General features: G+C 36.3%; 2 protein-coding genes and 1 long non-coding RNA gene across 5 annotated transcripts; 1 reads left to right on the forward strand and 2 right to left on the reverse strand.

The window, feature by feature from the left end:
* Nucleotides 1–7559: 7559 nt before the first annotated feature.
* LOC110608681 (peroxidase 43) lies at nucleotides 7560–10054 on the reverse strand. Its single transcript, XM_021747960.2, has 4 exons — nucleotides 8764–10054; nucleotides 8498–8680; nucleotides 8258–8423; nucleotides 7560–8192 (listed from the first exon to the last, which is right to left on the reverse strand). Exons 1-4 carry the CDS (start codon nucleotides 8980–8982, stop codon nucleotides 7771–7773), a joined length of 990 nt encoding a protein of 329 aa, XP_021603652.1. The 5' UTR covers nucleotides 8983–10054; the 3' UTR covers nucleotides 7560–7770.
* A 232-nt stretch (nucleotides 10055–10286) lies between these two features.
* On the reverse strand, nucleotides 10287–11142 carry LOC110608682. The gene is made up of 2 exons (XR_002486921.2): nucleotides 10975–11142; nucleotides 10287–10874 (listed from the first exon to the last, which is right to left on the reverse strand). It is a non-coding gene; the product is annotated as an uncharacterized LOC110608682 (long non-coding RNA).
* Nucleotides 11143–11583: 441 nt separating this feature from the next.
* LOC110609215 (putative transcription elongation factor SPT5 homolog 1) lies at nucleotides 11584–20847 on the forward strand. Of its 3 annotated transcripts, none has more exons than XR_006350056.1 (23): nucleotides 11584–12122; nucleotides 14799–15037; nucleotides 15139–15285; nucleotides 15407–15565; nucleotides 15645–15728; nucleotides 15942–16012; nucleotides 16118–16475; nucleotides 16573–16728; nucleotides 16833–16930; nucleotides 17017–17065; nucleotides 17144–17296; nucleotides 17375–17518; nucleotides 17912–18005; nucleotides 18174–18335; nucleotides 18418–18466; nucleotides 18551–18645; nucleotides 18749–18827; nucleotides 19345–19399; nucleotides 19497–19590; nucleotides 19663–19806; nucleotides 19911–19974; nucleotides 20274–20374; nucleotides 20562–20750. XR_006350056.1 is itself a non-coding variant. In XM_021748644.2 (23 exons), the coding sequence occupies exons 2-23, from the start codon at nucleotides 14653–14655 to the stop codon at nucleotides 20805–20807; spliced, it is 2823 nt and encodes a 940-aa protein (XP_021604336.1). In that variant the 5' UTR covers nucleotides 11991–12122; nucleotides 14612–14652; the 3' UTR covers nucleotides 20808–20847. The 3 variants fall into 3 exon arrangements, 2 of the variants coding, with proteins under 2 accessions (XP_021604335.1, XP_021604336.1); XM_021748644.2 differs by lacking the exon at nucleotides 19911–19974 and adding an exon at nucleotides 14612–14698 and having other exon boundaries at nucleotides 11991–12122; nucleotides 20562–20847; XM_021748643.2 differs by lacking the exon at nucleotides 19911–19974 and having other exon boundaries at nucleotides 11585–12122; nucleotides 20562–20847.
* The last annotated feature ends 121 nt before the right edge of the window (nucleotides 20848–20968 follow it).

The following is a 20968-nucleotide window of genomic DNA, read 5'->3' on the forward strand; positions in this document are numbered from 1 at the left end:
ATGATTTATTACCTTTTGGTCTCTTAGTTCAAGATTATAAATTGCTTCTATCCAGTTATGAGGAAGCAATGTGCTTTTATTCACAGGTCTGCGAATGATGTCGCTCATGTTCTAGCAACATCGGCTCATTCTGAGTCAGGTCAAGGAGTTTGGGTTCATGTTCCAACTCCTCGTATAGTTTCCTTGATCGCTTTGAGTTAATAATATTTCTTTTATTTTTTAAAAAAAATATATATTGTTTCTTAATTTGGAATGAGACCTTAATATGATATCCATTATTTATACATTTTAACTGTTATTTAAAGCGTAATTCGGCTCAAAGAAACTTAGTTTTTAGAAAGTATTATTTATAGAATATATTTTTAGATAATTAAATTTAAAAAAATAATATAAATGTGATTATATATAAATTAATTTATTAATAGATAAAATTATTTTAATTTATAAAATACAATAATATATATAATATAATATAAAAATAATAACAGCAATTATTATCGTGAGCTGAGAATACGAAACGGACCACGTGGTAGGTATTTTATACCTGTAATAGCATAACTCTCATTTGTTGGCCGACCATATTCCATATCAAATAGGTAAATATATTCCGTTCGGATTATTAGAAATATACCATATTTATTTATATTTTTTATAATATAAAAAAACTTGTAGAAATAAACGTATGTTATTTTAAAATATTAAAATTTTCGATAATTCATTATATTTTTTTTACTCGTGGAGATATTGACTTGAACGTCAAAGTGGCTATTGTAGGTATCCACCACTATTTCACGTTTCCTCTCTTACAGGTTCTAACAAATTACAATACAGTTTTATTCCGACCACAACATCAATCCAATTTCAACAACATCATTTGATTCCATTGTTGGGAATACACCATTGAATTCTATTTGTTCATTACGATTAAAAGTCGGTATTTTATTCCTTTTTCTTGAAAAATAGGATCTTTCTCTTCTCTAATCTCTCAAAATGGCTAGAATAATACATGTCATTACGGAAGGACCTGATAAGGGCAAAGGAAAAATTAAGCGTGTGGCAGAAGATGTCCTGTCTATCCATCAAGAACCATGGATCAAGCAAAAAGTAAGGTTCGATCCCACCAATAAAGCGATGGGGCTCTTTCAAAATGACCCCTAGTTGTTAAGATCCTCTTGAGCCGGTACAAGATAAGACAGGTACTTTTGGATACAGGTAGTTCTGCTAATTTTCTCATCTTAAATGTTTTCAACAAGTTAAGCTTAGATAAAAACAGTCTTACTAGAGTTTCATATCCTTTAATAGGATTATAAGATAAGACCGTGACAGTACTGGGCACCATCAATCTTCTTTGGTGTAGAGTGATGAAAAATATAGGTGAGAGTTGTATGTAGAGTTTGCGGTGGTAGATATCCTATTTGCATATAATGTGATACTCGATTGTCTAGTTCTAAACTACCATAGTGTTATTATTAACATGGGTACTATGTGTCTTAAGCTTTCGGCTCTAGGGGGGCATAGCAGTGGTCTGAGGCCATCTGAGGTTAGCCAAAAAAGGTTATGGACACCTAGCAGAAAGTCTTGGGAAAGCAACCATGCCCATTGACTTATTGGAGAAGCCAGAGTTTCAAGTAAAACCAGAATCAGCAGACCCGGTGGAGGAAGTCTAGATCGGAGAAGAGCGGAAGGTACGATTCGGTACTACGCTAATCGACAAAATAAGGACTCGTTTGGTAGAGTTGTTAAAAAGCTGAGTGTTAACTTTCACTTGGTCCCCAAAAGATCTAACAGGTATAGACCCGGTTTTTATCACTCACAAGCTATCTATTGACAAGAATATTAAACCGGTCCAACAAAAGAAAAGAAAATTCACACCAAAGAGACAGCAGGTGATAAAAAATGAGGTTAACAAACTTTTGAGCGCAGGATTAATAAAGAAAGTACAGTAACCCACATGGCTGGCCAATGCAGTCCTGGTCAAGAAAGCTAATAGAAAATGGAGAATGTGTATGGACTCCACTGACCTAAAAAAGGCATATCCAAAATATCATTACCATTGCCATCCATCGATGTAAACTCGACTTCAGGCCACGCGATGGTCTCTTTCCTTGATGCCATTTTGGGATATCACCAAATCATGATGGATGCTGAAGACGCAAAAAAGACCACATTTATAATAGATGAAGGAGTTTTCTGCTATAAGGTGATGCCTTTTGGATTAAAAAGCGCATGAGCCACATACCAAAGGTTAGTATCAGGAATCTTTAAGGACATAGTAAAGTCAATTGTCAAAGTATATGTTAACGATATGGTGGTAAAAATCCAATCATTGGAAGAACATCCAGAGGATATCCAAAGAGTTTTTGATGTCCTGGACAATGTGAGCATGAAGCTGAACTCGAAAAAGTGTACCTTCAAAGTAAAAGTTAAGAAATTTATAGGATATATCATCTCATAAAGGGGCATAGAGGTGAATCCTGAGAAGATCAACACTATCCAAAACATGGAAGCACCCAAGATCATCAATAAAATATAGAGGATAAGTGGGTGAGTCATTACCCTGGCCCGATTCATATTATATTCAGTTAGAAGGTGTCTCTCATTCTTCAAAGCCTTGAAAGGCAAAGGTAAGTTTGAGTGGGAGAAAGAGTGTGCAGAGGCTTTTCAAAGTTTAAAAACCTTTTTATCATCCTCCTTGTTGCTAAGTCGACTTGTCGAAGGCGAAATTTTATTTCTATATTTATTTGTAACGCAGGAAATAATTTACTCGGTGCTCATTTGTGAGAGCAAGAGGGAACAAAGCCCGATATACTATGTCGGCTATAAAAACTGGACCGTACTTTGAGTCACACATCATAGAAGTCAAAATCGATTATTCTCTACAAAAGATTTTATACAGACTGGAGCTATCGGAACGATTGTCCACCTGGGCGGTAATATTATCGGCTTATGATATCAGGAACATTCTTAGAAAGGCCATGAAAGCCCAAATTCCAGCTGACTTTGCCGCGGAGATGACTACACTGATAGAACTCTTGAAATCCTCGGAAGCAATCATAGAAGAATAGAAAATATAGGCATATGGATCTTGCGGGGCTGGAGGCTTAGAAATCGAGATCCTTTTGCAGTCCCAGACCGACATAAAGTTTCGGTATACAATAAATCTCGCCTTCAAAGCCACCAACAATATAGCCGAATATGAGGTAGTAATAATAGCTCTAAGAATTATCAAGGAGCTAGATATTCAGAAATTAATTATTTTTAGTGACTCACAATTAGTTGTTAATTAGTGTCAGGGACAATTCAAGGTCCGAGAATCGAACCTTATCAAATATGAGGAAAAGTTTCAGTCCATAATGGAGGGGATTAAGAGCGGGCAATGCAGCTGCAAACTTTACCGGATAGCCTAAGGTAACAATGAAGAGGTGAACCTTTTAGCCAAGAATGCAGTGGCAAGTGAACAACACTTAACTCAACCATTCTAGTTCTAGGAGTTGCACACTTTAGTGACAGAGATGGAAGAGTCCTTCCCCATAGAAGAAGGAGAATCATGGATGATGCCTGTGTATAAATTCTTGATACAATATGATCTTACAGCTGATGAGTTATCAACCAAACAGATAAAAAGAAAATCTTCTAAATACACACTAATTTTCCGGTTGGTTGTACAGGAGGTCCTCCACACAGTCATGGTTGTGATGCGTGATAGAGAAGGAAAGCTAGAAAATCAATAAAAGATATCCATGGAGGTGATTGCAGGAGCCACGAAAGAGCTCAGACAATCATCTGAAAAGCATTTGGATAATCATTCGAAAAACATTCAGACAATAATACTACTGGCCAATGATAATGCAGGAAGCAAACCAACTTGTTCAAAAGTTTCGAAGATGTTAGCTACACACAAACATCCCAAGGACACTGCGAGAAATGTAAGTGGCTATTGGAAGTCCTGGCCCTTTTTTCAGTGGAGGATAGACATCCTTGGCCCTTTTCCCAAAGCATTCAAATAAAAAAAGTTTGTTATCATGGCAGTAGACCACTTTAGTAATTAGGCGGAGGCTAAGTCAGTACAGTCCATCACTACCCAGCAAGCAAACTCTTTTGTGAGCAAAAATATATTCACCCGATTTGGAATACCCAAAATAATAATTACCGATAATGGAACTCAGTTTGCAAGCACCGGGTTTAAAGACTTTGCAAGAAATGAGAAATTGATTTGAGATTCTGCTCAGTCTACCACTCTCCAGTCTAATGGTATGACAGAAGTCATAAACATGACTATATTACAGGAGTTGAAGAAAAGGCTCGACCAAGCCAAGAGCAATTGATCCAAAGAATTACCTTACATACTATAGGCATACAAGACTACTTCCAGAACAACTACTGGAAAAAACAATCTTTTCATTTGTATATGAGGCCAAAGCAGTCATTCCCGTGGAAATATAAGTGAGCAGTTTCATTACACAACATCCTGAAATTTCAAGACATCCCAAGAAAATGCAATTCAATTTGGACCAAATCGAATTCTTACGGGAAAATGTCACAATTAGAATGGCGGTTTATAGAAACAAAATATCTAGAATATTTAACAATAAAGTTAGGCTGAGAGCCTTTAATGTAGGAGACTTGATCCTCAAAAGAGCAGACGTAACATGTAGCAATATTGGACCCGGTAAGCTAGGTGAAAATTGAAAAGGACCATTTAGAGTTTCAAACATTATTTGCCCATGATCCTACAAGCTGGCCAAACTAAATAGTCAAGTTATTCCCCATGCATGGAATATTTATAACTTAAGAAAATTTTATCAATAATGAGTTAACAATGTTATTTTCATATGTGGAGTACTCTAGTAACAAGGAACAACATATTCCCTTCCCTAAAAGAAAGATCCAAGAAACAAGAATATGCCACAAGGCAGTTTTTGCCATGTCAGGTCATAAGGGGACTTTCGCCAGACCACTCAGGCGTTAGTCCCACTCATCACGGCCAAAAGACAGTCTTTGCCAAGCCAGATTATAAGGTGGTTTTCGCCAGACTACTCGAGTGTTGGCCCCACTAATCACGACCAAAAGGTAGTTTTCACTAGGCTAGGTCATAAGGCGGTTTTTGCCATACCACTCAGGCATTGGTCCCATTAATCACGGTCAAAAGGCAGTTTTTTCAGGCCATGTTACAAGGCGGTTCTCACTAGACCACTCGGGTGTTGGCCCACTAATCACAGCCAAAAGATAATTTTTGCCAAGTCAGGTCACAAGGCAATTTTTGTTGACCATTTGGGCGCTGTCCCATTAATCATGGCCATGAAATAGTTATTCGTCGGGTCAAGTCACAAGGCAGTACCCCTAAACCAACCACACATTGGTTTTTGTAAATGGATTCCCATACCAAGAGGATTTACAAGGGGTATGCTAATTCCTAAGGGACAAAGGCAAGGCTAATCTAAGATCAAAAAGTAACGTAAAGGATAAGCTAAAAACCAAGATGAATGAAGGCCATTTATCAATCTAACGCATAGGGCGAGGCAAAGGCGCGTATTCTCTAGTTCATACGTTTAGGTATTCGTTCCATTCTACTAAAATTTTATAAAAAAATATTTGATAAATCGAGATTCAAAATCTACAAATAGATATGTTTGTGCTACCAAACGAGATAGGCAAAATAAGTATTTTTATTATAAAGGATTACAAGGAGATAAAAGGGACCTGAGTAAAGTCTCTATTATATCAAAAACCTATTAAATAGAAACTTCATCTCATCTTATGGCATCGAATTAGAAGGCCATGCGAAGAACTGTCTTTTCAACTACCTTCCTGGCCTTACTCTCGGAATTAATCTTGCACAATCCTCACCGTAGGATTGAAAAAGCGTTATAACAGGGCTAGTTGCAGCCCCCGAAACCAAGTAATGCGACTGCATCTTCATAGAAAGTCTAAGAATCACGACTTTGAAGAAGCATTATAGTCAAATCAAATGCAACCTTCAGTAGTATGCCCACGCCTTACAAAAATTCATCTTCAATTGCACTTTGTAGATTATGATGATATTTCCCATGCAGATCTGGTTATCTTTAAGAAAAAGAAAGCAAGTGCCCCAATCCATGTCTCCCGAAGATAGTAACAGCAACACACAAAGAGGGGGTTCTTATACAATGGCAATGTCGACAAACCCTTTAATATGAACAAAAAAAATAAGTCCATCATTATGACAAAGGGAAGGCAAAAGGATACAAGCAGTAAAATTGCGCCACGTGATCAAGAACACAAAGTGTCACCTTTGAATCTGAACCCTCTGATACTACACAACAATCATTCAAAGTAGGCCGTGAGCTGTGAACACAAAACAGGACCATGTGGTAGGTATCTTACAAATGAGAAATACAGACCAATACGAGAAAAAGAAGACCCGAATACCTTAACACCAGGGTCATCACTAGAAGACTCGCCCTCCTCTCTAACAAGGTAAGTCTCGGCACGAAGTTACCGTGATCACACACATTACGCTTATGATCGCGGGATTCCAACTTGTTGGCTAGTGATGTCCATATCAAGAAGACAACCATATTACCGTCAGATTATTAAAAATATATTGTATTCATTTCCATCTTCATAAAGTATAAAAGAGAAGAATTACAGAGAAAAATGTACGCTATCTTGAAACACTAAAATTCTCTGTAGTTTATTATATTTTCTTTACTCGTAGAGATACTGACTTGAACGTCAGAGTGGGTGTCCACCGTCTCACATTTTCTCTCTTACAAATTCTAAACAATTACAATATAGTCTCATTTCGGCCACGTCATCAAATCTCACCAATATTAATAAATAAAATAATAAATTTGAAAAAATATAATATTTAAATAAGTTATTTTTAGTACATAAGAAAAATAAAATACGAAAATAAAGGTTTTTTTTTATATATATTTTATGAAACTTTTGTTTCCTTAACCTACTTATGCCCGATCATACAATACCTAACGAGTAACCATATATTTTTTTTTTCATTAAGTAGAAGGATTAAGATGAAGAGAAACTTAAATTTGTGGCTGGTGAATAAGTGATATATTTTTTACAGCAGTTAAAGTAGAGTTGGGCGTCAGTATGCGACACATATAAAAAAACACATAAAATATATAATAAATAAAGTAATCGAAAATATCTAATCAATTTTAGATTTAATTAGGTCATTTGCTTAAAAAGCCACAACGTTCAAGCATATTTGCATGCATTTTAATTTAATTATTTATTTTAATTTTAAGTTAATTGACTCAAACTACTGAAAAAACCCCAAGATTTGTGTCACTTTAGATAAATTGACATTTAAACTGATCCAACTCAAGACAATTAGCTCAACATTTTCCAACAGTCATTTTTCCTTGGGTCAGAAGATCTGCTAACCAAGGAGCCATTGCTTGCGTAGGAAATTCATTAGTGATGAAATGTTCCGATGTAACTGTTTTGCAGTGGAATCTTGTAATCACTGATTTGCCAACCTAATGGCTTTTAATGGATACCCATACCTTTGAAAACAAAAAATGAAAACGCGTTGTAGAAGAGGACAACAAATGACACGAATTTTCCTGTAGCGAGTGTAACAAACTCTGCCAGCATTAATTATTATAAAATACAATTGTCTTTAACGATCATGTTTAAATAAAAAGATATCTTCAAAGGATTTTCCTCATCGAATCAAACATTCAAGATAAGAGATAAACTACCTTATTTAACGCGAAAATACCCGAATAATTATGAATTTTAGATGTCTTATTTCAAAAACTAATTAACAGAGTTGCAAACTCGTCTAATCTCACCATCCGATCCTGTTTTAACACCAATACTCCCCATCTTCACCATTGCTGCAGCAAAATCAGCTTTAAACGACAGTCGTCTAATGACACTCGGGAAGCCACTATAGAAATTAACTATCTGTCTGGTGTGCATGTCATCATAAAGCCTAGCATCAGATGCTAGAACCGCAAACCCATTTCTGATATTGTGGAAGATATGGCCGTCAAATATAAATTCAGAGGAGCTGTCAAGAGGTAGTCGAACATCGACATCTCCATTGAAAGGGCACTGAGCTTTAAGGTCTGGTAGAAATTGTGAATCGATTGCAGGATCAGAGTCGCCATGACCAGTGAAGTTGTAGAGTCTCTTTGGCATGAAGAAACATGCAGTGGTTCCAATTGAATGCCCACCTGAAATATTTGTTTCAGTTCAAGATAATTTCATATTTAGCCTACAATCTTGTAAATATATATACCACCACTGAGAAGGACGAGTTCTCTGTCTGAAAGGCCTTTCTCTTTGAACTTGGACCTGAGAAGCTCAATTGAGTCATCAACGTCTGGCAAATTGGCAGCAAATTGAATATTTGAAATTCGACCATCTCTTCGCCCTGTTGGAATGCCAAAAAATGGCCCAGCAGTCTGCAAAGCAGAGCATCATTGGGTGAATTATTAGAGTGTTTAGTAAGATATATTTCTCTGTTTGAATCAAGTACCATGGCAACAGCATCACGGGCAGCTAAAGCCACAATGTCTGCACAAGAAACTACTCCAGGGCAAGTGGCTTCCAGTTGCGTCTTGGCACTTTGTATCACTTCAAAACCTGCAAGACCCAAGTTCCCTTCTGCTCTTCTCTCACTAGTTTCGGTATTTTCTAGCAAAATTGACCCATCGCAGCCCTACAACAAAATGGGAAAAAAAAGAAGTCCATCAAAATATGGACAGATATCTTTTTAAGTAGTAGTATGGGATGATCAGGAACCTGAACGAAGCAGTCATGGAACAAAAGCCTAAGCAACCTTGGAGCCATTTGGCGATCACCAAAAACCGCTTCTTGAACAGCATTGCGGACAATGGATTCTGCAGATGGGCATGTCTGGGAGTAGAATCCAACTCGTAATTGCCCTTTTGATGTCACAACAACGTAAGTAAGAATTACAATTATCGCCAAAAACAGAGGTTTTAGATTGCAATTGATCATTTTGAAGACGTCACTGGAGAAGAAGGAATTGAAGTAAAGTGAGAGACATCACATGGAGCAGGGATCCCTCGGTATTATGGGAGCGTCTTTAAATAGACGGGTGGAGCTACATATTTAGATGTGTCAAAAACTGCATGCCTTGTCATACTACTACTTGCCACCTTTTCTTGTCGTCATTTTCATTTCACTATCTCCTATGCAATATCTTTACAGCTATTTCCAATTTTCCTCTTCATATTCACTGATCATTTTTAGTCTTTTCTTAAAATTCTTAACTCAGCTTAAATCGAAAATTTAATCTCATAATCTTAGATCTGTAGAAACAATCAGAACACCACGAAGGAAAACAAAAAAAAAATTGTTGGTACTTAAGCAAAGTTCTTTGATTAAGTCCAATATTACAAAAAGTAGAGCAAAGCACTAAAGGATTACTCGTTTTTTCTGTATGCGAAGATTTGAACGTGCCGCCTTTAGAATGAAGCAGCTGGCAACTCCAGAGAAGAAAAAAATAGAGAGGTTCTTTCTCTTAACTGCAAATAGAATTGTGCCTGAGCAAGGCTTTATCTCCATACCGGGTAAGGACAGACTTTCCTTTAATGGCTCTTTTAACATCATAGCCTCGCAAGCAGCAAGCTTTGATGAGCTGGTAAATTTTGTCTTGAGGGTATAAAATTTTCCACCTGTGAGAGTGTGAAACAGCGACTTTCCTTATTTTGCTGTGATGGCTGGCTCTCTGGATGTGCCTCTTGGACCAAACACCCTTCTTGGTAAGAAGCCGACAAAGAGGAGGAAATTCTCAATTCGATCCTAAAGTAGTTGCTTTGATATTTTACTTTTACACATGGGAATTTATATTACTTCATTTATTATTGTGTAATTCTTCAATATAGAAGAAAATGGCAAACCTTAGCTAGGAACTACTCATCATGCAATTGGATGGGCATCCTCATTGTAAACAGCGGGGAAATCATAATAAGGTAATAAGGTTTTCTAATATGTTCGTTTGTGCAATTGATCAAGAATAAATTCTTAGCATAGATTATTAGATTTCCCATATCATATTTCTAACCCCAGTTTGAAATCTAATTTAATTCTACTCTTTTCTATTAAAATTTTTATTTGAAATTTAAAAAAATATTTTTTTAATGTATAAAAAATTTCATTTAAAAAAATATATATAATGCATGATTTTATTATAATTTATCTAATTTTTTTTTCTTTTAAATTAGTTATTTTAAATGAAGGGTAATATATTTTGGAGAGAAATACATGTATTTTTCATTATTTTTTTTACATTTTAGAGATTAAAATAATTTTTAAGATCTGAATTAGCTAATCAAGAAAAAAGAATTAAAGGCCCAATACAAAATATCCAGCCCAAGATCCCAAATTTGGGAACCCTAGTTACTGGTACAGCGGAAACAACACTGTCCCCGCTCAGCTCCGGTAGGGGACATCAACAACAAAGAGCCTTTAAGCACTGATAAAGCATCACTGCTCTAGAGAACAATGCTCCAACCAACAACGCTAACACCCCAATGGTTGAGGGGGCTGTAAAGCCACAGAAAAAATGAAAACATCCATCTCCAGAGCCAAAATGGCTACAATGTATACTGAGGAACGGAGGGGTCTCCACTGAAACAATACTTCAGATGTGCGAACGGGGCATGACACTAGAGCAGTCACCAAGCCGCTCATCGTCGATGCTCCAAGGAAGGAAACCAAGCAGTGCTCACGATCGCTCTAACACATCTTGAAGGTCGGCCATCCAGAGACAAGGATTGGCGAAAGACCTTAGAAATACTTGGTTTTGGACTAGATCTGAACCTTCCTGGAACTAAAAGCAACATGCAACCATTGGGGTGTAGGACGATGAGGAAGAGAACTTCAACCTGCACAAAACAACATGCAACGACAAACTATAGCCAAACAAGAAAAAACCAGAAAAAAAATGGCAGTCCAAAGAACCCTCTTCGTCGGAAGAATCGCTACCAGAGAAGAAATATCAAAAGACTATGTACACTCCGACCCAAGACGGGGAGGAGGAACCCACGGCGGGAGGAACCCCAACTAACCACGAAGAGAGTGAACCGTCGACTTGAGCACCAACAGCTACCAAAAAATGAGTTTACCAAAATAAATATGTTAATGCAATTTATAAAATATTTAATACATGAATATATGTACATATAATTATTTGAAAATATACTGTTTTAATGTTTTTTTTTTCTCAGTCTACTCTTATATTTATAAGAAACATTTTTATTTTGCATGTATTTTATTAAAAAAATGTTTGAATATTTTAAGTCAATTAAAAAATTATTTAAAAAATGTCATTTCATATGATATATAGATCCTAAAAGTTTGAGAATTTAATCCGTAGACTAAAAATAAAAAATTTAAATTAAATAATCAAAATCATAAAAAATTGACTTTTTTTTTATGTAAATATCCCTAAAAACCTTATCTAATTGAATCTACATAAATTTAATTTATAAATATATAATAGAATTCACAATCTAATAACTCACGTCTTGAGACAACACACGTGGACGACACAAGGGCTTAAGGAGGGAATACAGACGTAAAGTAAAGGCAGACGACTTACCGTTCAACCATCTACGAAAATCCCGAATTTCTCCGTCTTCACCATTGGACTAGGGTTGTAAAATTATAGAATTTCAAATAGCCCACAAAACCCTCCAAATCATACCAGACCCTTGATTCGCACATCTACAAGAAATGCACACATTTAAAGCTCACTCTTGATTCAGTGACATAGGGAGTGGAATATAGTTCATAAAACGAAGCAATGCCTCGTCGTAGAGACGAAGACGATGAGGAGCTCGATGCAGACGATGAGGAGTACGATGACCAGGAGCAGCAGGAGATGTTTGACGAAGAAGAAGAGGAAGAAGATAGGGGAAAGTCCAGCAGGAAGAGGCGGAGATCAGATTTTATAGACGACGTTGCTGAAGAGGACGATGAGGAGGAAGAAGAAGAGGATGATGATGATGAGTATGGTGGTGGAGGTGGCAGGAGGCAGAAGGCAAAGAGGAGGTCAGGGACTCAGTTCTTTGACCTCGAGGCTGAGGTAGACAGCGATGAAGAAGAGGAAGACGAAGAGGATGCTGAGGATGGTAAGTGGTTTTTGGGTTTTTTCTTTTCTTTGATTATCGGATAGAATGTGGCAGATTTGCTTTAGTTTTGTGAACTTGCTTTGTTTGGATTGAGAGAAATGGAGAGGAAAGAAAGGAAAACAAAAGAAATTTCTCAAATTTCTCTTGTTTGGATATGAATTAAGGAGGAGAAATGAAAAGAAAGGAGAGGAAAAAAAGGGGGAATTGCATTTCCCAATTAATTACAAATGTCCCAAAATATTTCCCTCCAATTTGGTGGGAAATAGATATAAAACACTTGAATGCTATTGTTTCTTTTAAAAGAGAAATTTAATTTCTCTCCTAAATTACTTATCTATCCAAACACCATAAAAAGTAAATTAAATTTCCTTTCTTTTCTTTTCTCTTGATTCTTCTCCTTAATTTCTTTCCAATTCTCTTGCACAATTAAGGATCCAAACATAGAGGGTTTAACAATGAATAATGGTTCGGTGCTTGATTAATAGGCATTTTGAGATTTCCGGGTGAATTTGGGCTCCAATATTTTAACTGGAACTCGGTGGATTAGGGTTGAGTGAGTCTAATTACTGAAGAACTTTAGTGATTTTTTGTGTTGTGGTCTATTCATGTACAAATAGCATTGTTTTATTTTTTTTTTCCCACACAAATCTTATGAGATTCAGTGTATAGGGAGTACCTGGTTTTATTGTAGGATGGAAGATTACAATTAGATAGAAATACTAAGTGACTTGTTAGCTTGGGCCATGAGGTTATATATATGACTGATAGTATGCACATGCTTGTTTCTTTTGGTTGGCACGTTCATATATGAAGATGTTTTGCTGTGTGGCATAGGAATAAATGGAATTCAGCAAGTAGAGAGCAGAAGCTATACATTTATGCTAGAGTGTAGAAATGTACCATACAATGTTGCGTGTGTTTGAGTGCGCCTGTCGAATCTGAAAATATAACTGGAAATCATTAGCTTGGTAATTTAAATGCTGAAATTGAACTCACAAGAATATGTATCAAAATATAAGATGTAGATGGTTGATTAGTAATGTGGTGGATTTGTCCTATATTCATATACGTGCTGAGATTGTCTGTTACTGTGTTGTGCAAACAAGAGTTTGGTGGGGGGTAATCTTATTGTCATTTTAGGTAACCAGAGCTTTTTATTTTTTATTTTTAATATAAATTATGAGATCTAATCTTAGAGTTTAAACCTTTTTTACTTTCTCCTACCACTTCTGAGATCATGTATATGCATGCTCCATGTACTAACATCTATGGGTGTGTATATATATATATATATATATATATATATTATATATCTATAATTATTCTGATTCATGACAAGTGAGATCACTTTTATCTATATTTCATCGTAGGAAGTACTCTTTTATAATCTCGATGCCAATCACATAAGAGTGCTACGTGGAATCTAAAAAGTAAACTTGTTTAGTGAAGGAATTACCTACTGATGGTTTAAAACTAGGATTTTGGATTATGGATTAACATCCTTTTCCATCAGAAAACTGTTGTCCGTAAATCTGGAGATTTGTTAAGTGTTTTTGCATTTTTTTTGCAAGTACTTTTTCATTAAATGTTGCTTAGTCAAGAAGACATTTCCTTGTTGGAGACAGTAACTACCCTTTTTTCTTAATGTGTGAGGACATCTTTTCGGTCCATGTATTGGTATCTTCACAATCTTTTAGTTCTATGAAAGTAGTGTGTGTGAATTATGGTTCTAAGATTATTGTTGCAGCACTTATATTAAAGTAGTGTGTGCTAATTATGTTTCTAAGATTATTGTTGCATCACTTACAGTAGAAAGGTACTTAGCAGTGTGTAATTTTTATAGGTTGGTGCAGTTTTCATGATTGGAATGGGGTATCATTTTCACTAAGTTCATGTGTTTGGCTAGTCCTTTCCCCTCCTTTTCATTTAATTTTAGTATTAATTGGTAAGCTATTTGGTGGCTATTTATTCATCTCTATTCTGCTGTTCTGTTGTCTTCTCTCTCTTTGCTATTATCCTCTTGTAATTTTCTTCTTTAAATTGCATATTCTCTATCCATAACATGGCAATACCTTTTCTATTGGTTCTTCCACCTGTTTAGTGACTGTTTTACTTATCAGCCAATTGCCTCAGCATTTAACCAAAGGGTTTTTTGATTTTGTGTACTGTAAAAAGACAAATGTCAGTAACTGTATCTGATTGCATTAGTTTACTTATTTAGAGTTTTGTGTTGGTGGGTCATAATCCTAAAGATGGTGTTTTATTAGAAATGGGCAGTTTTTGCTTAGTATCTCTTGCATCTGTAGTTCATCATGGAATATGCGATAGCTTTTGCTTTATCATAGCAATTCTGACATTAATCTGAAGTACTTTGTTCTCTGCTGGGTTTCTTTTAGTAGTGTTTTAATGGTGGTCGCATTTCATCCAGAGACTAGACCGACTTTACTTATTCTTTTATTTTTATGCCACTACGTTTTTCAATTTCCTAGGGTCATTTGATTATTAAGTTCAAATCCATCATAAGCTGTGCATGTGCTTACGGGTTATTAGTTCAATTTCTTCATTCAACTATAATAGTAAGTCTCTTGTATGACCAACATTTGACTATTTTAATATTCTTTGGAGGGTGTCCCATTTTTGGCTTTATACAGCTAAGGGTAGTATATTTACATGCAGATTTTATAGTTGATACTGGGGCTGATCTGCCTGATGACGATGATAGTAGACGGGTTCATCGTAGGCCATTGCTTCCTCGGGAGGATGACCAAGAAGATGTTGAAGCTCTTGAGAGAAGCATTCAAGCCAGGTATGCAAGATCAAGTCACACAGAATATGATGAAGAGACTACAGATGTGGAGCAACAAGCTCTTCTACCATCTGTCCGGGATCCAAAGTTATGGATGGTGAAATGTGCGGTATGGTTGCATTTTCTCTATTATTCTCTCTGAATCAGTTGCACATTATAGTTTGTTTTGTTCATCAAGATATTCATTATGCTGTCTTTAATGTATGTCAGATTGGTCGTGAGAGGGAAACAGCCGTTTGCCTAATGCAAAAGTATATTGATAAAGGATCTGAGTTGCAAATCAGGTCTGCTATTGCTCTTGATCATCTCAAAAACTATATTTATATCGAAGCAGACAAGGAAGCCCATGTGAGGGAGGTATGTTCATTTACGTCAACCTTAGCACTATGCTACTATCTTATGTAGTTCATTTCAACTCTTCATGTTTGTAGTAGTGTGTTGCTTTATTAAATGACTAATTATTTTCTGTTTGCTTCAGGCTTGTAAAGGTCTACGCAATATATATGCCCAGAAAATAATGCTTGTCCCAATTAAAGAAATGACTGATGTTCTTTCAGTTGAAAGTAAAGCTATAGATCTCGCAAGGGATACTTGGGTCAGAATGAAGATTGGGACTTACAAAGGGGACCTTGCTAAAGTGTGTTTTGTACTGTTGTTTACCTACTGTATTGTTTCTTATTTTCTTAGCTAATTTTTCTTGCTCTTTTTATCCCAAGGTGGTAGATGTGGATAATGTGCGGCAAAGAGTTACAGTGAAGTTAATTCCAAGGATTGACTTGCAGGCTCTTGCGAATAAGATGGTATAATGATTCTTGCTATTTGATGGGAGACTTGCTGGATTTAGTGTCTCTGTGTGTGTATTGTATATTTGATCTCCTGTAGGTATATGAACTTGTCTAATCATCACCACTAATATTTTTCCTGAGAAATGTAGTAGGATAGTCTTCTCAATTTTCTTGCATAAGTATAAGTTGTTTTAGTTTCTGTATTCCTTGCAAATTTTCCTTTTATAGGAGGGCAGAGAGGTAGTAAAAAGGAAGGCATTTGTTCCCCCACCTCGTTTTATGAATGTTGATGAAGCTAGGTAATGCTGAAATTTTTAAGCTTCTCATTGCAATTCTCTAGGAACTGTATGTTGATTTAAGTGAATCATTAATTCTTTTGGGTTCTTATAATGCTTTGTCCTCAGAGAACTGCACATTCGAGTAGAACGAAGAAGGGATCCTATGACTGGTGATTATTTTGAAAACATTGGTGGCATGTTGTTTAAAGATGGGTTCTTGTACAAAACTGTTTCGATGAAATCAATTAGTCCTCAGAATATCAGTCCAACTTTTGATGAACTTGAGAAGTTCCAAAAACCTGGAGAGAATGGAGACAGTGATATGGGTGGTTTTTCTACCTTATTTGCAAATAGAAAGAAGGGCCACTTTGTGAAAGGTGATTCTGTTATTGTTGTCAAGGGAGATTTGAAAAACCTTAAGGGATGGGTGGAGAAAGTTGATGAAGAAAATGTTCATATCAGACCAGAAATGAAGGACCTTCCTGTAAGAATTATTTGAAGTTCTCTTGTGTATCGCTATTAATGATTATTTTGAATTTACTTGGTTTACTTTTATTGATCTGCCATTTATTTGTCGACAGAGAACTATTGCAGTGAATGAAAAGGAGCTGTGCAAGTATTTTGAACCGGGTAATCATGTGAAGGTTGTCTCTGGTACCCAGGAAGGTGCAACTGGTATGGTAGTTAAGGTGGAGCAGCATGTGCTGATCATTCTTTCTGATACAACTAAGGAACATGTGAGTGATAAACTTATTGTATGAATCGACTTCTTATGGAATACTTCTGTTATAGGAAACATAACGTGTCGAAATGATATAATTTTCTTTTGGCTTCACTTTAGATTCGTGTTTTTGCTGATGATGTTGTGGAAAGCTCTGAGGTTACTACTGGTGTGACCAAAATTGGAGAATATGAGCTTCATGATCTTGTGCTACTGGAGTAAGCTATGTTTCTTGCAAAAGTAGCCACTGTTTTTATTGTTTTTTTTTTTTTATTTGAGGTTTTATATATTTCTTGTGGTGCAGTAATATGAGCTTTGGAATAATTATACGTGTAGAAATTGAAGCTTTTCAGGTGAGTCATAACTCAAGTGCCTCGGTGTGTTTAGCCTATCATTTCTTGTTCTGCTGACTTGTCATCATTACTATTCAGGTTCTTAAGGGGGTTCCAGAAAGACCTGAGGTGGCTCTTGTTAGATTGAGAGAGATCAAGTGCAAGATTGAAAAGAAATTTAATGTCCAAGATCGGTACAAGAATACTATATCAGCTAAGGATGTTGTTAGAATCATTGATGGTCCTTGTAAAGTGAGATATTTAATTGCTGTTTGATTTGTAACGTTATCACATGTACGCATAGTTTGCCATTTATCCTTACCTTGTCAGGGGAAACAAGGTCCTGTAGAGCACATATACAGAGGAGTCTTATTCATCTATGATCGCCATCACCTTGAACATGCTGGATTTATCTGTGTTAAATCTCATTCTTGCATTGTTGTGGGAGGGACACGAGCCACTGGAGATAGAAATGTAAGATTTTTATTTCTTACGGAAGAACTCATTTAATAGTTTAAGTTGTGGGCTCTCCATTTAACTATTCAGCCCTTTTAGGTGCTGAAATGGTATGGATATTGTTGGTATTTAGGAGTATTTAAATAGTAGTTTAAATTGCAGTTAATATGGCTTATTTTTATCTTTTATCATCATAATATTTTTAGTCAATCACCTAAAGCTTCCAGTTGCTGTATTACATGTAATTGATAAAATTGTCTTTTGGTTGAAATACCTTGAGATTAATTCTATGTGATTAACCTAAATATTAACTTTTTCAAATTAAGAAACTAGCTAAATCATTTTAGTGGTTAAATCTACAAAAATAATCCTAGCAAAATTGATGCCTATCTTACTCTTCTATTTATTCAGGGTGATCCCTATTCAAGGTTTGGTAGTTTGAAATCTCCTGCTCGTATGCCTCCATCACCAAGGAGATTTCCAAGAGGAGGTCCTCCATTTGAGTGTAAGTTGCTGGTGTTCAATATATTTCTGCTTGAACAATTTGGATCATCATGGACTTTGTTTTAGTGCTTCCATCCCTTGCCAGCAGATGTTTATGTTTTAGTATCCGTTGATAACTTGATATGTTGCTTAAGAAAGAATTCTATCAACTTATAATTCAATGGCACAGCTGGAGGAAGGAATAGGGGTGGAAGAGGAGGACATGATGCTTTGGTTGGGACCACAGTAAAGATACGCCAAGGTCCTTTCAAGGGCTATCGAGGGCGGGTTGTAGAAATCAAGGGTCAATCTGTTCGAGTTGAGTTAGAGTCTCAAATGAAAGTTATTTTAGGTAAGTCTTTATCAATATAGGCTATGCAGTTGGTTCTATTGTTCCATTTTCCATATCGAGTGTAATTGCTGTTGTACTACAGTTGATCGCACAAATATTTCCGACAATGTAGTTGTATCCACAAAATACCGGTAATTGAATTCTCCCTAAAATATTGTTAATTAGTTTTTGTAATTCACTCTTTGTGATTGTATTTGTTGATATTTATTTAACAGTGATTCATCTCGGTATGGCATGGGAAGTGAAACTCCTATGCATCCTTCTCGGACTCCAATGCACCCATATATGACTCCAATGAGAGATGCTGGAGGTTTGTTCTTTAGAAGCTTGGATGCTTTTATTTATTGTCAAGAAATGATTATGTTAATGTTTTCTTATTTTCTTTTCTTTTTGTTCTGCTTTTACATTTGTAGCAACGCCTATTCATGATGGCATGAGGACACCTATGCGTGACCGAGCATGGAATCCTTATGCACCAATGAGTCCTCCTAGGTTCGATCATGAATCTTGCTGCTATCAATTCATTTTTCTATTTTCTTCTCTTTATGACGTGATTTTATGAATTAGCCTGGAATATGTACTCAATCAGAATAGTTCTGTGATTATGTGGGTGATTGATGTATCTTTGCTTTGCAAGCAGTGCGTATTGTGGTTAATGGTTGGTTAAAAGCAATCAGGTTACTGTCCAGCATTGCTTGCATGATTGATTTGTTGAGTTACAAGCATTAGTTGCCAATTGGTCTTATATTTCCTGCAGCACGTGAACAATGTTGATTTTAGCCACTGCTTGGCCGTTATCTACTTCATAGTGCACCATCAGTAACAAAGTTTAGTGAAATAAATTTCATGTATTTTACTAAGGTTTAGCAATTTTTTTTTTTTGTGCTAGCACTATAGATTTGGCATATAGAAAACCTTTAATCTTGTTGGATTAGGGCATACCGGAATAAAGTTTTTTGATGTGTTGAGACCATTGAATGATTTTGGTGTTCCAATTATGTCAATATAGGGATAATTGGGAAGAAGGGAATCCTGCTTCTTGGGGAACCAGTCCACAGTATCAGGTAAGAACTTGACATTGATGTGTAAGCCTTTTACAAAATTTTCCATCTTGTTATCTGTTGTAAAATAAATATAATGTTCTTTACCCCCATTTTTCAGGCAGGAAGCCCACCTTCTCGGGCATATGAAGCTCCAACTCCTAGTGGTAGTTATAGTGAAGCTGGAACACCAAGGGATAGCAGTTTTACCTATGGTAGTTTATCTCTTCAATTTGGATTATAATTTAATTGTAATTTTCCCATTTAACCTACTTGTGTATTTGTAGGCAATGCTCCAAGTCCATACCTGCCATCAACTCCTGGTGGGCAGCCTACAACTCCAAGCTCTGCAGCCTACCTTCCTGGCACTCCTGGGGGGCAGCCAATGACACCTGGAACTGGCGGTCTTGACATCATGTCTCCTGTTATGGGTTTGATATGTGCTTTTCAGTCTTCGATATTTTTACAAAATGATACAAAGAATCTGTTTATTTCATAAATAATTTTCTAGTCTATTTTTTCCCTTTTTCTGTAGAAATATTTTTGGCCTACATCTGGCATGCAAAGGATGTTCTAGTACTGCAACTATACAATTCAGGGTGAAAGTACAGTTTTGCTTTGATGGGCTTGTGATGTCATTTGTAACTGAGAATGCATGCATTTTCTCTATGTACTTTTTCAAAAAAGAAAAAAAAGGGAGTGGGGGTGAGGGGGGGTGGGAACAGGGATGGGGATGGAATGTTAAACTGCATGACGGAAGCTGCTTGAAATTTTGTTGATATTCTGAATCAATTCTTTTGTGTGCTTTTATATGTCAATAAATCGAGTCTATTGTTCTTGCCTTGAAACTTTTAGTATGCTTAATGTTAAATTGCAAGTTGCATCCACTCAACTGCAGGAGGGGACAACGAAGGTCCTTGGTTCATGCCAGACATATTGGTTAATGTACGGAAGGCTGCGGATGAATCTTCTGTTGGTGTTATCAGGGAGGTGCTTCCAGTATGTTCCTATGCACCTTTTTCCCCGTTACTTTTTAAAAACGATAGGAACTCACTTTACATCCTTGTCTAGAATGTTAAATATGATATTCCTACTAAAATTCTGGCTACAAAGGGAATGGAGTAATCGTGGGACTCTTGATTTATTCATGAAATGAATTAATTAGTACTGGTGTTGCATGGTTCAGGATGGATCCTGTAGAGTAGTCCTTGGGGCAAATGGCAATGGGGAAACGATCACGGCACTGCCTAACGAAATGGAGATAGTGGTACCAAGGAAATCAGATAAGATCAAGATCATGGGTGGTGCACATCGTGGTGCTACTGGGAAGTTAATTGGTGTAGATGGTACTGACGGAATTGTAAAAGTAGATGACACTCTTGATGTTAAGATATTAGACATGGTTATACTGGCAAAGTTGGCACACTCATGATTGATGGTGATAATAAATGAATAAAAATTGTGTTCTTATAGTTGAGGAGTTCATGTCTCTTTTTCTAAAACTGACTTTCTTTCATTTGTGCTTTTATTCGAGCTATTGAAATGTCCCTCTATTCTGCAAACGTGGCATAGGCATGACTTCATGTTTTCTTA

Source organism: Manihot esculenta, chromosome 2 (genome assembly GCF_001659605.2).
Source record: "Manihot esculenta cultivar AM560-2 chromosome 2, M.esculenta_v8, whole genome shotgun sequence".
Classification (NCBI taxonomy): Eukaryota; Viridiplantae; Streptophyta; class Magnoliopsida; order Malpighiales; family Euphorbiaceae; genus Manihot; species Manihot esculenta.

Coding starts and splice junctions, on each gene's coding strand:
- LOC110608681 (XM_021747960.2), bottom strand. CDS start 8,982: ATGATCAATTGCAATCTAAAACCTCTGTTTTTGGCGATAATTGTAATT. Junction 8,424..8,497: donor CCCGTGATGCTGTTGCCATG/GTACTTGATTCA, acceptor TCTGCTTTGCAG/ACTGCTGGGCCATTTTTTGG. Junction 8,193..8,257: donor ACTCGTCCTTCTCAGTGGTG/GTATATATATTT, acceptor CAAATATTTCAG/GTGGGCATTCAATTGGAACC.
- LOC110609215 (XM_021748643.2), top strand. CDS start 11,795: ATGCCTCGTCGTAGAGACGAAGACGATGAGGAGCTCGATGCAGACGAT. Junction 18,336..18,417: donor TCAAATGAAAGTTATTTTAG/GTAAGTCTTTAT, acceptor GTTGTACTACAG/TTGATCGCACAAATATTTCC. Junction 19,591..19,662: donor GGATAGCAGTTTTACCTATG/GTAGTTTATCTC, acceptor GTGTATTTGTAG/GCAATGCTCCAAGTCCATAC.